At 35.2% G+C, this 17,249-nt stretch overlaps 1 protein-coding gene across 4 annotated transcripts in view; it reads right to left on the reverse strand.

The window, feature by feature from the left end:
* BIO1 (adenosylmethionine-8-amino-7-oxononanoate transaminase) overlaps positions 1-17,249 on the reverse strand; it is a 287,024-nt gene that overhangs the window by 232,867 nt on the left and 36,908 nt on the right. For all 4 annotated transcript variants that reach the window (XR_016364885.1, XR_016364884.1, XM_089832134.1 and 1 more), the window contains exon 2: positions 4,513-4,683. Coding sequence is in view for 2 of the 4 variants with exons in the window: in XM_089832134.1 (XP_089688260.1) it covers positions 4,513-4,683 (171 nt within the window). In the remaining 2 variants the exon portion in view is untranslated. The remainder of the gene's footprint in view (positions 1-4,512; positions 4,684-17,249) is intronic.

Below are 17,249 nucleotides of genomic sequence, written 5' to 3' on the forward strand. Positions count from 1 at the left end.
GTGTTATATTTGTGAATGCATATTCATGAAAAATAATGGAGCCAATGGTTTTATTTTGTTGTTATGATTGTGCGATCTTTTAGTTCTAGTGTTTGCCTCATGTTAACAAATTCCACTGACATAACAAATTGGAGAAAAGATCACCTATTGTTCTTGCATAGCGTCTTGTATCGCATGAGAGCACTTTCCGTGGCTTTGCAATTTGATGAAACATGAAACATCTTTCGGTTATTATTGAGTTCCCATTGACGATTGCATCAGTAGAGTTGAGGATGCGTTTCTCCTAATTTCATTGGTTTTCTACCCAATCTTTTTCATGATTTAATTCGCAGATGTGTTGTTACTGTGGTTTATGCCCGTTAGGAATTTTCCTTTCAAGATATTTGCTTTAATCTCTCGTTACCTTATCTTTGTTATTTGTTTTTCTAACACTTGCTTAAGAATTCACATAGTTGCATCAATAAATTGCATTCATCATAAAACAAAAAATACCAAAAATATAACTCTTTTGTGGTTACTTTTTCAAACAGCAATAGATCAAATAGATTATCCAAAATTGTTCAGAACCAGCAAAGGCCTCCTCGTGAACATACACATTTATCTTCAATTGAGCAGATTTCAGTAGGCTGCAAGATCACCCGGAACCTTGGAGTTGGTCCTCAATTAGCTTTTCAAGAGAGGAGTTCGAAAGGATTCCAGTCGTTCAGCATCGTGCAAAACAACAGCTCAACAGTACTCAAATTACTTCTCTATCGCCTTAGCTGCTGCTAGGGATGGACAAGCCTCGCTACCAAGACTAAGAGGAAACCCAACTCCTTGCTTGTGTTCATTCCTCTAAATCCTATCATAAGCCACTACTTGTTATGCCACTTCCATGTCACCATTCTATTTGTGGGAAATCTTAAGATCTTCTTGGGCAAACAGTACTTCCTTGCATTTGGGTGTACATGAACTTGTTATAGTGGATGTACTTCCTAGACCATATAATGTTCTTGTTCTTGTTTTAAAAATCAGAAGTTGAACAAGGATATTACACCCCCAAGTTAATGAGGATGAGCCACTAGCAAGATTGGTTCGGATTCCATTGTATTAGGTGGACCTTCATAGTGCCAACGACTCAAAGAAGGACTTCTATCTTGATGCAGTGTTGAAGGATGTAAATTGGGCAGCATTATACCTTCAGTTTTTGTATTTTCATAAGTGAAAGTGAAACTTGTAACTGTCGGGCGTCCTATTGTAACTTGTATACTATTTTTAATAATCACATGCATATTGACAATGAATTTTGAAAGAAAATTGAATTAAGTTTTGAGTTTAAGTTTGACTTAGACTTTGACACATGCGAACTCTCAATTCAACACAAATGTAATGTATTAAGTTTCTATAATGTATAAATGAATGCTTTGTCAATGATATCATATGAAAATTCAAAATTTCCCTATATATTTTGAAATTTTCCATTTTTTTATAGAATCATCCCCTTTGCCATCCCCAAAAATTTGGGTACACTGAAAATGCAAACCCTCTCCCTCCCACCCCTGTCCCAAAACTTGGGGTAACATTGAATGTAACTTTGCTCATTTTTATATTGCAAGTACTTTGTTTTGTCTTTTACATTGTTATTTTTGTAAATTGGACCTTCACTTGGGAGTAAAAGTCCTGATCACATAGTTTCATACACGATATGTGTATAGTTGAGCTTTTTATTTTTACTAATCTGGATAGCATTTTACTGCTGAAGCATGATATCAATAACCATAATATATCTTGTGTCTTGATCTTCTGGATTTAACTATGTGAACCACTTCTATCATCAATGTTTTGGATCATGCTAAATGATCCATTGTCAAGATATATTATTGAGCGTGATCAGAAATGTTGATGATAAAAATGTTTCATACAGTTAAATCTTGAAGATCAAGACACGTTATCATGAAATGTTGAAATCTCATGCACATATATAATATATCCTACTTAGCCAACCTTGAAATATTAACCTGAGGATACAGGAAAAGAAGAGCTCTTATCCTCAAGTTATCAAGCAGATCCTTACATTTTAGTGTACAATATATTCAAAGGGTGATATGTGATGTCATATCCCCTTTCTAGTGACATGATTCCTACAGTAGATTTGCCTATCATTGACTCTCGTAGGCAAATGATTTTGGAGAGAGAGTCATCCTGTTGCTAGATGATTGCATTTTGCTCTCGGAGAGTTATAATTAATCCTACATCCAGTAAGTGGGGGCCTACATGTTCTAATGTTGAATTGAGATTACACTTTTAATTTTATAAAGTTATTTATTTAATTTTATAAAGTTATTTAATAATAAAGTTAAATATAATAAGATTTTATAAAAGATGTTTCTAGAAGCTCCCAGTGACTTCTTTAAAGAGTGAATAAATAGAGGACAGGAGGCACCCATTTGGACAAGCAGTTTTGAGGATTCGACTTCTATTCTGGTTGGAGCAATTTGTAATCATTTGATCTGCAAATTCTCATATTATCTTTGGGAACGAAAACTCCTATTGATAAGCAATTTTGAGGGTGTGGAATATCACCTGAATCATTGCAAACTGGAGGTGATATTCAGTCACTTCACCTGGGCAGAGATCTGTGGCCTAAGGCCAAATCTAGTGGTTTGTTGATCATTAGAGGATCAGTTAGAAAGGAATTGACTATTACAGAACTAGAGAAGAGGAACATTTGTGATCATAAATTTCCCATACCTGGTCGAATTTGCATGCGAATTGTTGCATGGTCTTCCTTGAACCCAGACGGCTCAGTCCACATCAGGTTTGGCATTGCGATGGAAGGTTTGAATTTATATTAAAATATCGCATTAAGCCGGTAGTGTGAGCAGACTGTAGAAGGGCAGATCGAGGGCAGGTTGAAAAGTTTCAAATCCATCCATTCTTCAGCAAGCACTCGAATTAGAGATTAGAGGAATGTGACCGTGTTGGAGAAGCGTCTTCATTGTTAATCGTTTCGGCGATTCCCTTCAGCATTCGCAACCATTTTCGTCACCTGCGTGGAGTCTGGAAAATCATTAAAAAATCGCAGGTCTGAATTGCCAAGGGTGTCTCATGTATTACATGGGACGATATTAATTGTGGCAAGGATTTATAAATCACGGGTCAGGATTGGAGCCAGTTACAGTTGAATGTGCGTCGAAGAATGATCAATTTTCTTTGAACAGATAGGAACGAATCTGGAGCTCATTTCGACCCAGCCTGGACCAGCTTCAAGGAAGGAATTTGCCTACAGTACTTCATTTGAGGCTCGAATTTCAGGTTATATTTGATATTCATTTGGTTGTTAAAAATTATAGATGATTCGTCTTAATCTTTGCAGTCCAGTTTGTGTTTGAACCAGACTTGTTATTCATTTCCTTTGTTATTGGATATGAGAAGAACTTGCTATTCTGTAACAGACCGGTTCTTAAACATTTTTTTTTCCTGAATACTGTTGGTGCTATCATTATCCAGTGTATTTGTTACAGCTAGTTCATTGGGTGAATTGTTTGAAACATTACATTTACCTCATGTGTATGCCAAGTATTTGACAAATTTCCACAGTTCAGTTTGGTTCTTTAGAGGCCCTCATAGTAGGGTCATCTCATGTGAGCCCACTTATATGGATAAAGTCTCATTATTTATGCCACTAAAGCAGCATATTTGTCTTCAAAGTATACTCAGATTAAAATTCTGTCTGTATTGTCATTACTTGTAGATCTGTGAACGCCTAACTACTGTAATGTTACATCTGTCTATTGACAATGGAATCTAACACAAATTCTAAAATCTGCAGTATACATATAATATAACCCACTCTACTTGACATTCTGTGCATAATCAAGAAACATTAGACAAATGAAAAAGATGACCAACTAGCACAATGACAATTATTACAAACAGTATTACATTTTTATAATATACCAGACAGAGGTACTATAATTCACTTCTATCTCATTAAATATGAAACAAGCCCTAAAGAAAACATTATAACACATCTGTGTTATAGAACCGTCTGAAGCCAAAAATATCACTTCTTTACAAATTCAGTCAAAAACTAATTTATATATAAGCTACATAGAAAAACAAAATACTTCCTTTCAATATTATTTTTCCTGAGTTTTTCTTTCATAGTTACCAGTATGATGAGAAACCGGCATAATAGCATTTACGAAATTCAGTATTTCCTTTTTATTATTTAGCAGATGAATGTAATTAAAATACTCTCTCTCATGAAGTCCCAAGCAAAACCCAAAGACTAGCCAAGCCTGTGTAGGAAATATATGCAAAATAGAATCTTCTGAAGACCAAATAATATCATCTTCAGTGGTCCAGGTAACAAAAAACAATCTATTTATAGGCCAAATAGAGAAACATAATTTTAATATTTTTTCCTTAGCTTTTTATTTCGAAGTTATGTGATCAATGGGGAAGCTAACTGATATTTTAAAATTAGATTTTGTCTAAATAATAATCTTAATGGTGTTGAATAGACACCTGTCATATAAATATTTTGTTAGATACTTATCGTTTGAAAGACCAGCATCTGCCAATATAACTGCAACTATGTCATAGCCTCGCATGCATAAGGTTTCATATGCTGAAATAGTTCCAGAAATACCACCAAGTCTACCATCGCCTACTAGAATGGACGGTAACCTAAAAGGCCTGCACTAAAGCACAAAAGTTATTTTGTCATAGAAAATAACAAATAGAAACAAGGTAAGATTAACCATCAAAATAAAAGATAATAAAATAAAACCTATACAATTAGTTAGAATCTCAACATTAATTGTGCTTATTTTCTTCAAAATACTATACTAGGTACTTCTATTTAGAGAAAAAAAATTGAAGTATCAGAAAGATTGCACAAGCAGTCAGCTATGAACAGGCTTATAATTTTATCAGATACCTATGTATGCATTGAAAGCAGCATGACCACACAAGGACCTTCTTGAGCTGACTGCGCAATTAGCACTGGATTAAGCAATATTTCCATAAATACAGAGAAACAAGATCAAAAGACTGGTATAATTGAATATGTCAAACTAGTTGTCAAACTTACATCCCTGTCACTAGTGTTTCAAGATGGCAGGATGGCCAGAGTCACCCCTAGTTTTTTCAAAATGACAGAATGTACCCAACATTAAAAATTGTATAAATGTTTTCAGCTTGAAGGGAGACCTTCAGGCAACCAAGGCGAATCCAAGGAAATATCAGAAATTCGGATCTTGAAGGCAAATTTTGGGCAGAAAAAAAATCAAATCATAATAAAAAATACATTTCCAGAATTAAAGGAAAACATTAGCAGCACAAATTCACAGCAATCTAAAGGCAAAATCCGAGGTGAAAGACAGAAAAACAAATCAAGAACGAACTCCTTCAGCAAGAGGAAAGCACTTTCCATCAATGAATCAAACAACTTCCTAGTCTAATGTTTGGATTTCCAGATCCCAAATAAAAAATGCAAATTGCAGTTGAAATTTAAATCCTAATGCTTGTTAGATTCAAGAAAGAAGTGAAAAACCTGATTCTAAGGCCCACAGATGTATGTAGGTGCACAAAAACAGAGACGGTGGTCAAAGAATTTTCAAGACATCATATAATCATGCATGGAGTAAGAACAAGGTTTTGAATAATTTCCCAAAGAAAACAACTCAGTTCTTGTATTTAATATTTATTCAAATTTCAAAGGCACTTTAACAGAAAGGCATTGGGTATGGTGCAGCAACCTTGGGTTTCATATTTGGAATCATTTAATTTTAATGACGAATATCAAGCATATAGAGAGGAATTTTTAAGGACAATTGGAGGTAAATGAAAAAAAGATTTGAATGCCTCTCTTTGGTGCCTAGCAATGGTTTCAAACCTATGTACAATGGTGTTTCGAGGATCGGAAGAAGGCAGGAGATGTAATTCCGGGACATTTCCTAGAGGACCAGAAATGTGGGACGTGTGGGTGTGGGTGTGGGTGTGGGTGTGGGTGTGTCGATATGAAAATTTCAAAAGTAATCAATATATTATATGGATTTTATGTTTTAAAAAACTTTTAATAACAACATATATGGTGAAATCAGAAATGTCTTGTCTGAGACTTAATATAAGCCTGCAATTCATACACATTGATGCATGCATGAAATATAGACTCAACTTAGTGCCAGCTTAGAACAACTAGTTGATGTCAAAGTCCACTTGGATTTTTTTCTACTTTGTTGTCTCAAGAAAAACATTAACTTGTATTAGTTGTTCAAATGTTCCACAACATCTTGGCGATAGGCACAAGGGGGCGGTAGGGGATGCGTCCCCATCGAACATAGTTTTAGACTCCATAAAATGCAGCCTCTAATGCAATCAACATTGGCAAGTTTGGAGAAAGAGCTTGCAGGTTGCTTCGAGGAATTGCATAAAGAAAAGAGCAAGGAATCAGCTTGCGAGGAGAAGAGGAATCAGAATAGAGACAAAAGATTTCCAAGTGTGTTGTAGGTGTTCAAGACAGCCATGAGAGATGTACAATGAAGGAAAAAATCAGATTTCAAAAGATAATTGAAGCCAAGAAGGCTTAAAGGCACAAGATTTGAAGATTGACTTGTCAGCATCAAGTGTCTAGAAAGCCTTGTAAAATTTCTGAATTTTGTTTCTTAACGAAATCCTCAATTTATGTAATTGTTCTCAAGGTAATTTGTCATATACTTGTGCAAATAAAAGTTTATATCAACGTATGATTCAGTTTTGTTTCATATAGTGAGTTTGGAGCCTTCTAAAGTTGGAGTAGAGGACTTCTTTTGAGAAGACTGCTGAGACTTGCCCTTATCCTTCTGAAAGGATTTAGCGGCAAAGGCTTGCTCTGTGGAAGTGGAGCTGGAACTGCTACCGAACTGTTGTTTCCACCGATCTTGCTGAAGCAGAAGTGTGCAAAGATCAGTGAACTTCAGATCAACACCAGAAGACATCATGTTGAGAGTCTTGATAAAATGCTCCTAGGACTTTGGTAAACTCCGGAGAGTGATAACCACAATGTCCTCTTCCTCCATCTTGTGACCAATAGCAACTGATCACAAATTTTGTGAATCCCATTCAGGTGAGTGTGGGGCAATGTTTGCTCATCCATGATAATAGAAAACAGAGTGGTTTTCAATAAAAGGGATCTGCTTTTGTCAAAAGAGAGCTTTAAAAACCCAGAAAAAATACGTCGTCGATTTCTAGATCCATTGGCTCGAAAATAAAGTCACAAAAATCGAGGCACCTAGAAAAAACAGATGAAAACCGAGTTGACCTCTCGAAAAACCTACCAAGAATCTGTTAATTAAAATTGACCTAGTACAAAAATTTAGGGTTTCAAACAAAATCATTGCTGGCAGGGAAAAAAAAGCTTCAAAAAAGCTTAGAAAAATGGCAGATTTACAGAGAAAATTGTAGAATCCAAACACGAATAACTAGCAAAGGTTTGTAAATAACCTAGACACCTCCAAATAGGCCAAAAACCACTTTTTTCTAAATGGAAAAAATGGGCCACAAAATAGACACGCAATTTTTAGAGAAATTTGGATGCAAGTGGCAAAAAAATCTGGGCGTGAGCTACAGAGAAATGGTGCCCAACAGACCTCCACGTCAAGTACAGAGAAATAGCACCCAACAGACCTCAGCATGAACAGCAGAGAATAACCCTCGATTTTCAGAGCATTTAGTCACACTAGTTGCAAATAGAAGGGCCCGAGTTTTCAGACTAGAAAAAATCGCAAGAATTATAGACAAAATAGCGCAATTTATTTTTTTGGCAAAAAACCCTAGTCGAACTAGAGGTTTTGGAAGCAAATATGCATCCAAATAATTTCTAAAATAAAAAGGCATATAATTTCAACCAAGAGATTATAATTATTTTCAAAAAATATTAGAATATTGGCCCTAATACCATAATACAAAGTAATTGGTAAAATACTTGTTTGTTATTAACAGAGACCAAAAGGTCTATATAGACAAAAGAATAAATCAATGTTTCCTTAGGAAACGATCGTAAAGAACAGAAATTTTCTATGCTAGCTAAAAGAAAGCTAAAGAAAGCTAACATATAACTACAACTAACTAATTATTAGAAACATTCTAATATTTACAATAGATTACAAACAAATAACCATTAACTAAAAATAGAAGCTTATCTATTATTGTAATAGGTTGATTGTTAAGGCTACAAGATGAGGTAGTTTATAAGACCTCTCAATCTCGATTACATCAACTAGGTGTTGACACCTAAATTTGCAAGTGTCAAATTTTAAAGGGAAGTACATTTTTATGCTAGAAAGCTTGATTATTTCATTAAAAATTATATTCTTATATTTAAAAATTAAAAATAATGTTTACCCTTGTCATGCATATGAAATCTCTTATTAGGGTAAAATTCATTAAAAGGGGAAAATATCCATTCCTTTGAAAATGTAAACTATTATGATTTATAATTCATATTTGATTGGTTAATTGTTCCCTTTTTGAAAATAAATGGTTTTTACGAAAAAGGATGGGGAGAGGGAGTTGAACACTCAACCTCTCAACCCTATCCTCTTTCCTATCCTAACTACCCATTCTACCCTAACCAATTGTTCTATTATGTTCCTTGAGAATGGTTGTTAAAAGGGAAAGATATAATTCCAATATTTTTGTTTTACAAGTAAATTAAAGGCACAGTTAATCTTTTTATGGGCTATTTAACATAAGTGAAATTATTTACATTAATACTTGTTTTAGAAGGAAAATAAATAAAAAATTAATGTAAATGACTACTATGATGCATTTTGCTTGCTTTTTATCCAGGTATTATTTCTACAAAGATGTATTGATAAAGTATCATTATTGAAATTTTAAAATCATTTATATATCCCTAGATCTTTAATTTAAGATGTTTTCATTTTATGCTTCATTTATCATATAAAGGGAAGTTTTTAAAGTAAAAATTATATGTTCCTTGAAATGAAACATTTATAGAAATATCTTCTTGGCATAGAAATATTATTTTTACCTTCATAGAAATATCACCTCGATTTGTAGATGCTTCACCTAAGTTTGCTCCAAATTCTTTTGATGAGGAACCTGATCACCAAGCATCTCCTGATACTAATGTTGGCCGCTCTCCTCTCTGCCCTAAGTGGTGAGCTAAGACACTTGTTGATCTTTGTGATGATGAGCTCATTAATGGGAGAATTGATTGGAAAAAAGTGCAAACCTACAAAGTCTGCCAACTTTTCTCTCATGGCCAACATTCACAATGTGTTTAAACCTCAAACATATTCCGAGGCTAAAGGAATTCCAGAGTGGGAACAGGCCATGACATCTGAACACCAAAGCTGCTAAAGAATAACACCTGGGCCCTTTCTGATTTTCCACCAGGGAAGAAACCCATTAGCTGCAAATGGGTTTACAAAATCAAATACAAATCGAATGGTACTTTGGATAAGTACAATGCTCGTTTACTCGCGAAGGGTTTTTCTCAGCGTCAGGGGATTGATTATGAGACCTTTGCTCCTACTGCAAAGATAAGCACCATCAAATTAGTCCTAGCCATGACAACACAATTTGGCTAGAAGGTCCATCAAATAGTTGTCAAGAGTGCTTTTCTGAATGGTGATCTCCATGAAGAGGTCTACATGACGCAACCTCTTGGTTTCAAGGTTGTTGGTAAAGACCATCAAGTTCTCAGATTGGTCAAAGCTCTTTATGGCTTGAAGCAGGGCCCTCGGGCATAGTGCATAAAAATTGATATGTACCTCAATGATCAAGGCTTCCGGAGGAGTTCTTCAACTCAAATTTGTACATCAAGACTACTGACAGTAACATCATCTTTCTGATCATTTATCTGGATGATTTGATCACTAGCAGTTCAGCATCTTTGATTCAAGGAATCAAACAAAATTTATGTCATTCTTCTGATATGACTAACCTTGGGCTCATGTATTATTGCCTAGGTGTTGAAGTTTGGCAACAATCTTCTGGTATATTCATCTCTCAGTCCAAATATGGTAGGGCTTTGTTAGACAAATTTTGTATGTTGGATTCCAAGCGTGCATCTACACCTATGGAGAAAGGTCTCAAGTTATCCACAAAGTCTGATTCTCCACCTGTTGATGATACTACATACAGGCAACTAGTAGGCAGTCTCATCTATCTCTCTACTACTAGGCCTAATATCAGCTTCGAAGTCATCTATATATCACGCTTTTATGATAGCTCCTAAGCCTGATCATTGGATGGTCGCAAAGTGTGTGCTTTGTTATGTGAAGGGCACTTCAGATTATGGACTTTTGTACTCTTGGAAGTTCTAATCCTAGACTCAGTGGGTTCACAGATTCAGATTGGGCAGGCTCTGTTGATGATAAAAAAATCAACTTTTTGGATATGTGTTCAGATTGCGATCTGGTGCAGTCACATTGACCAGTAAGAAGCAGCAGGAAGTTTATCTCCTTTATAGAGGCCGAATACAGAGGAACTGTTAAGGCAAAATGTGAAGTTATTTGGCTTTGTCGATTGCTTGGGGATATGCAAATGTCACCAATTGGACCAACTACTCTATTTGTTGATAATGAAGGCATTATCAAGTTAGCCCGAAATCCAATCTTCCATGAATGAACCAAGCATATGTATGTTCACTGTCACTATATACAACAGCTGGTTAAAGACGGGACAATAGATTTGCAGTATGTTCCTACCACAGATCAGACTGCAGACATTCTCACCAAGCCTCTTAATCCTAATAAGTCTGTCAAATTCAAAGGACAATTTGGTGTTTTAGAGAGATCAACCATTAAGGGAGGGTATTATGATAATATATAATCGTCTATTATCAGTTAATGGTAACCTATTGTAAATATTTAGTTAGCTTTAGTTAGTTGTAGCTTTTTAGCTTTCTTTTAGCAAGAATAGAATGTTTCTATGCTTTATGATCATTTCCTAAAGAAACATCATTCCATTCTTTTGTATATAATGACCTCTCGGTCTCTATTAAGAGCAACCAAATATTTTCCAATTACTTTGTAATACAATAAAGTTCAGAATTGCAAAGATTAATTTCTTTGTCATATTTTGTTCCTTCCTTCTTGCTAATGACAAAAATTATGAATTCGGCACCATTAGGAATGCTTCTTACTTTCAATGCTCCGATGGGATAAAATGGAGAAATCAATTTGGTAATTTGCATCGCTGATTACATTCGATGTTGGCACTATACCAAATCGTCATTATTTATCAATGCTTTATTCCTTTGGTGTCTCACAGTAAAATTGATTGCAATCTTTGTTCATGGAAAAAACCACTAGGCCCTTTAGCCTTGCATATCCTGAATCATATTCCTCATGTTGTGTGATAATAGTTTGGCTGTCGTCTCATTTTCTTATGCGGGGTCCTTCTCAGCTTGATAACTTTTCCTTTCTTGTCTCAGCACATACACAATGGCATCTCTATTTTCATGTGACTGAAACATATATTTTGATTCAAAGCTCCTGTCCGCACCTGTAGGCTTCAAGAATTTGGTCCAAATATCAAATGGTAATCGATGGCTCCCTGTACAAAGAATTACATCAGCCCCTTGCTATCTATGAAGTGGCATCTTTCACACATGCTATCGATTCCTATGGATGCCCTTTATTATTGATGCTTCCCAGAACATTCCTTTTGAAGTCAAATTCATACTCTCAAAATTATGAGATTTCCACTACTTGTGATAGGGGATTGAATTCATACACTCCAATTGCAACCAAAGTTCTCTTTCCTGCAATAATTCTGTTGGAGCATCATTGGCATAGATTTGACTGATATATCCGTCACTTTATAATTAGGAACCTTTCCTTGCCAAAATATGCACAATGCTTGTGCAAAACCTTCAAGGCATACATGCTTATGTGTTTCATCCTGATGCGGTAGGTCTGAGTCTGTATAAACATGCTCCTTCCTTAACTGAATATTGTGTTGTGTCATATATATGCATGAGAAGAGGATCCTGATGAAAATAATAGCCTGTCACGCCATTAAAATCTGTGTTTTTTTTCTATTTTATTACCAATGTTTCTGATATCTTATCATGTTTCCCTATTATCATGACAATCTTAATAGTTTCTGCACTTCTGTCAAGGCTGGGAGTTGTTTTGTTTTTCGTTCTTGTCAAACATGGCTTTAAGCACCTGCTGATTATGTGATGAGTCAATTTGTAATTCACTGTGATTCATAACAGATTCATTCTCACAGTGGCTACCTATTCTTGCAAAGTGAACTTGTTATTTTATGCATGTTGGTTTGGTGAATGAAATCCAATCAGCAGACTTCTTGTGTTGGTATTCTTATCTTCATGTACTTGACTGTCATATGTACATGAAATTTGTTTATATATTATCTTCTCTAATCAACTGTTGTTATAACTTGCATCACCTTTACAATCCCTTCAATCTCATTGTCTCCCAAGTCTTTTCAACATCCCTAGTGAGAATATACTATATCCATTCATTGTGAGAGTGTAGAAATATCTTCAAATTCTTGGTATTGATTTGTAGCAATTCTGCTAAAAAATGGAGGCTAAAATTTAGGCTCCATCAGTGGCTCTTGATGGGGACATATGCCCCTTCTAGGCATAATGAGACTCCAGTTATCTCTAGAGAAGCAAACCGAGCATCCATGCTTAACATGACCCGCAATGAAATCGGGTGGCCCCAGGCCCTCCAAAATTAAACGTTAATTTTTTCCTCTACCAAACACATAGTTTTGATCATGTAACACTTTGGATCTCCTGAATATGATGACATCATTTGTATGAACGATACTCATTGCTGTATTAGCATGGTCTGACTTTTGTTCAGCCTTCGAGAAGTCATTAGGTACACCGTGACTTTTGTCGAATGAAGGATCCCATACATTTGATCAGCTGTACAAACATCTAGATGAAGTTTTTGAAAATATCCTTGCACGCATTCCTTTTCAGCCCCATAATCAGAATGCATATCCTTCCCACAATAAGACTTTGAAGATGATCCACATTTAGAAGATGTCAGTTCACATATATCAAGGGTATGATCGAATGAGCAATCATCAGAACTGTCCTTCAATCTATCTTCCCCATCATGCCTAAATGATACCATCTTACCCTCACATGTCTGATGTACCTCTTCCTGATGCGATAAGCTGAAAGATATCTGACCATTTGAATGCATATCATGAGTTTTATCAACTTCAAAATCATCATTAGGCCTGCTATCTTCATCATGGTGCTGATGGATTTGATTGCATAGAAAATCTTCTTCAAATAATGGATTAGAGAACATAGAGAACTCAGACATATCTTCATCTTCTTCCTCATCAAACAACGGATTCAAGAATATAGAGAATTCAGGCATACCTCCATCAGAGCTTCCCTGGTGAATTGAGAGAAAATTTAAATCATTTCTTTCAACATGTTTATGATATTCCAGATCTAACAAGGCTGAAATTTCTTCCACACTGAGCGAATCCTCTTCCTCATTTTTATATTCACTGTCATCTATTATCAAACAAATATCATCATAATTGGATTCCTCCTCAGACTGTCCACAAATTTCTTTTTCATTCAAGTCTGAAACAACATTTGACTCGTATGTCATCTTAATCCTGCATTCATTCTCTTCTGCTGCCAATTCATTATACATAAGTTTGAGAAATATAAGAAACTGATGATCATATAAGAGACCTAATTCTCGCATTCTTCTAAGAAGATCGGAGTATGGAGGTCTGTATTCCAAAGGTATTTCTTGATAGGCATTCAACATCCTCATTAAGAATTGCACTGCAGATTCTTCTTCTTGTTTTTCTAAGTTTAAAAATGCATCCAAAGGAGATATACAACTTGAACTTTCATCCTCTTCTTCTAATATTTGAAAGAATATTAGAAAGAGATGCTTCAAATCCGGGTCATCTGACAAGATTCCCAACTCATGAAATTTTCTTATGAATTCGTTGCATGGAAGCATAATGTTTGAAGGTACCTCCCAAAAATTATTCACCATCCTTATAAACAAATGTGTTGTGGATTTGCCTTCATATCTTTCCAAAGTGAAAAATGCATCCAAGGGATGTATGTGTGCTTCCTCCATGGTGTACCATAGTTTCGCTTCTTGATCATAGTACATATTCTCCATGTTAGGTAATCAAATCATTTCCTTCAGAGTCTTCTCCCTCAACAGAGCTACAAACTGAAAATTGTATTGATTGATCTTTCAAGTTGTCACTTCCAGCGTAGTATGCTTCCAAAAAAACTAATACAACTGCTTTCTGTGGTTTGCAAAATCTGAAATTCTAGGTCACTTCACAACATTTGTTGCGAGCAACTCTACTCAGTAGAGTCGCCAATCTGTTGCTTCCCAAAACCGCAAATAGGAAATCCAAGAGCTGGCCACTTCTCCTATAGGATCTCTCAATCACTTATGGCCAACGAACAGGAATACTTTTTGATTCCCCTGCACTTCAAGCTCCGCTACCCACAGGCAGGTAGACCTTCACCTCAAACGCTGACTGCTTGGTTCAAGGCTTTTCTATAGCAAATTTAATCTTTGGAGTTTTCCGGCTGGAAAGGTCTTTGAACTCAATTAATATGAAACTGAATATTGAGTGTTTGGGTTGAATAAATTGTACAAGGTTTTAACAATGGATTTCAGATTTGTAAGAAGGAAGTTATAGATTTTCTCACATCAAATATGAATCCAATACTTGAATGATAAAAGACCAATACTTTAGCTTATTTGGGCAATAGAGTCAACTACAATGAAGATTATAACGTACAACTCTATAATGTTATATGCACATAAACTATTAACAGTTTAATAATCAAGATGCGATGGATTAAATATATATACGCAATTCTAAACTAGTCGAGATTGTGCTTTAACACCTAAGGTCGGGGAGACAGACTGGACACAGATTAGGAAACAATTAAATATTTCACAATATCTGTGATGATCAAGTTTAAAATGCCATAGATGACCTCATCCACTTATCTAACATAAATTGTTTTCAGAATTTAAAAAATGATTATAAAGGACGAATCAACTGCAGTTTATATCTAAATGCCTCCAATAAAAATTAAAAAAAACAGGGCCTTTTATTTATTATTAAAATAAAACATTTGAATCCATATTATAAAGTCACATTTAAAACTTCTTATCTCTCCCTACAAATGAATATATGACTGTCGAATAATGTAAAATACTTTTTCTTATCTTCGGATGTCTCTTCTATTACCTTTTGCATTTGATACTTATATAATACCCAATAGTCACCTAATTACATCCAATCAATATAACTCTTCAAAATAGAAAACTAATCACTTCATTATTGTTCCCGTAGTATAATTGTTACCATATTAAAACTTTAATTGCCGACAATAGAAAACGCATGATTAACAACAAACTGTAATACTTGGCAATCAAGAGGTGCTTAGTATCTTTTCTCGCCTACCATTTTCTACCACTTTCTATGAAACAAGCTCTAACATGGAGTCTAGTTCACAACTGCAAAGATTAATTTCCTTGTCGTATTTTGTTCCTTCCTTCTTGTTGACGACAAAAATTATGAATTGGGCACCATCAAGAATGCTTCTTACATTCAATGCACCAATGGGAGAAAATGGAGAAATCAATTTGGCAATTTGCATTGACTTCCATCGCTGATTACATTCAATGTTGGCACTTTTACCAAATCGTCATTATTAATCATTGCTTTATTCCTTTGGTGGCTCACCATAAAATTGATTGCAATCTTTGTTAATGGGGAAAACCGCTGGGCCCTTTAACCGTTGCATATCCTCAATCATATTCCTCGTGTTCTGTGATAATAGTTTGGTTGCTGTCTCATTTTCTTATGCGGGTTCCTTCTCAGCTTGATAACTTGTCCTTTCTTGTCTCGAAACATACACAATGGCATCTCTATCGTCGTGTGACTGAAACATATATTTTGATTCAAAACTCCTGTCCGCACCTGTAGGCTTCAAGAATTTGGTCCATATATCAAATGGTAATCGACAGCTCTCTGTATGAAGAATTATATCAGACCCTTGCTATCTGTGAAGTGGCTTCTTTCACACATGCTACCAATTCCTATTCATGACCTTCATTATCGATGCTTCCCAGAACAATCCTTCTAAACTCGAATTCATACTCTACTTCAAAATGATGAGATTTACACTGCTTTTGATAGGGGATTGAATTCATATATTCCAATCACAACCAAAGTTTTCTTTCCTGCAATAATTCTGGTGCAGCATCATAAATTCTGGTGCAGCATCATCGGCATAGATTTGACTGATATATCCGTCACTTTATAGTTAGGAACCTTTCCTTGCCAAAATATGCACAGTGCCTGTGCAAGACCTTCAAGGCATACATGCTTATTTGTTTCATCCTGATGCAGTAGGTCTGAGTCTTTATAAACATGATCCTTCCTTAACTGAATATTGTGTTGTTTCATACATGTGCGTGAGAAGAGGATCCTAATGAAAATAATAGCCAACCATGCCATTAAAAATGTGTTTTTTTTCTATTTTATTGCCAATATTTCTGATATATTATCATGTTTCCATACTATCATGACAATCTTAATAGTTTCTGCACTCCTGTCAAGGCTGGGAGTTGTTTTTATTTTTTGTTCTTGTCAAACATGGCTTTAAGCACCTGCTGATTATGTGATGAGTCAATTTGTAATTCATTGTGATTCATAACAGATTCATTCTCACAGTGGCTACCAATTCTTGCAAAGTGAACTTGTTATTTTATGCATGTTGGTTTGGTGAATGAAATCCAATCAGCAAACTTCTCTTGTTGGCATTCTTATCTTCATGTACTTGACTGTCATATGTACATGAAATTTGTTTATATATTCTCTTCTCTAATCAACTGTTGTTATAACTTACATCACTTTTATAATCCCTTCAATCTCATAGTCTCCTCAGTCTTTTCATCATACCTAGCAAGAATATACTATATCCATTCATTGTGAGAGTATAAAATATCTTCAAATACTTGGTATTGATTTGTAGCAATTCTGCTAAAAAATGGAGGCTAAAATTTAGGCTCCACACAGTACATGATGAATATGTAAATACCTATTATTTGAAAAAAGATGGAGCTCGACACAAGCTGAAGTCGTTGAAGAAAACAAAGGAAAAGGCATGTAACAATGCAAGAATATGTTCAGTTGATGAAAGGAAATTTCTAGAAGGCATGAGGCATGAGCATATGTGT

Source organism: Cupressus sempervirens, chromosome 5 (assembly GCF_028749045.1).
Source record: "Cupressus sempervirens isolate cs-2001-9-10 chromosome 5, ASM2874904v1, whole genome shotgun sequence".
NCBI classification, from domain to species: domain Eukaryota; kingdom Viridiplantae; phylum Streptophyta; class Pinopsida; order Cupressales; family Cupressaceae; genus Cupressus; species Cupressus sempervirens.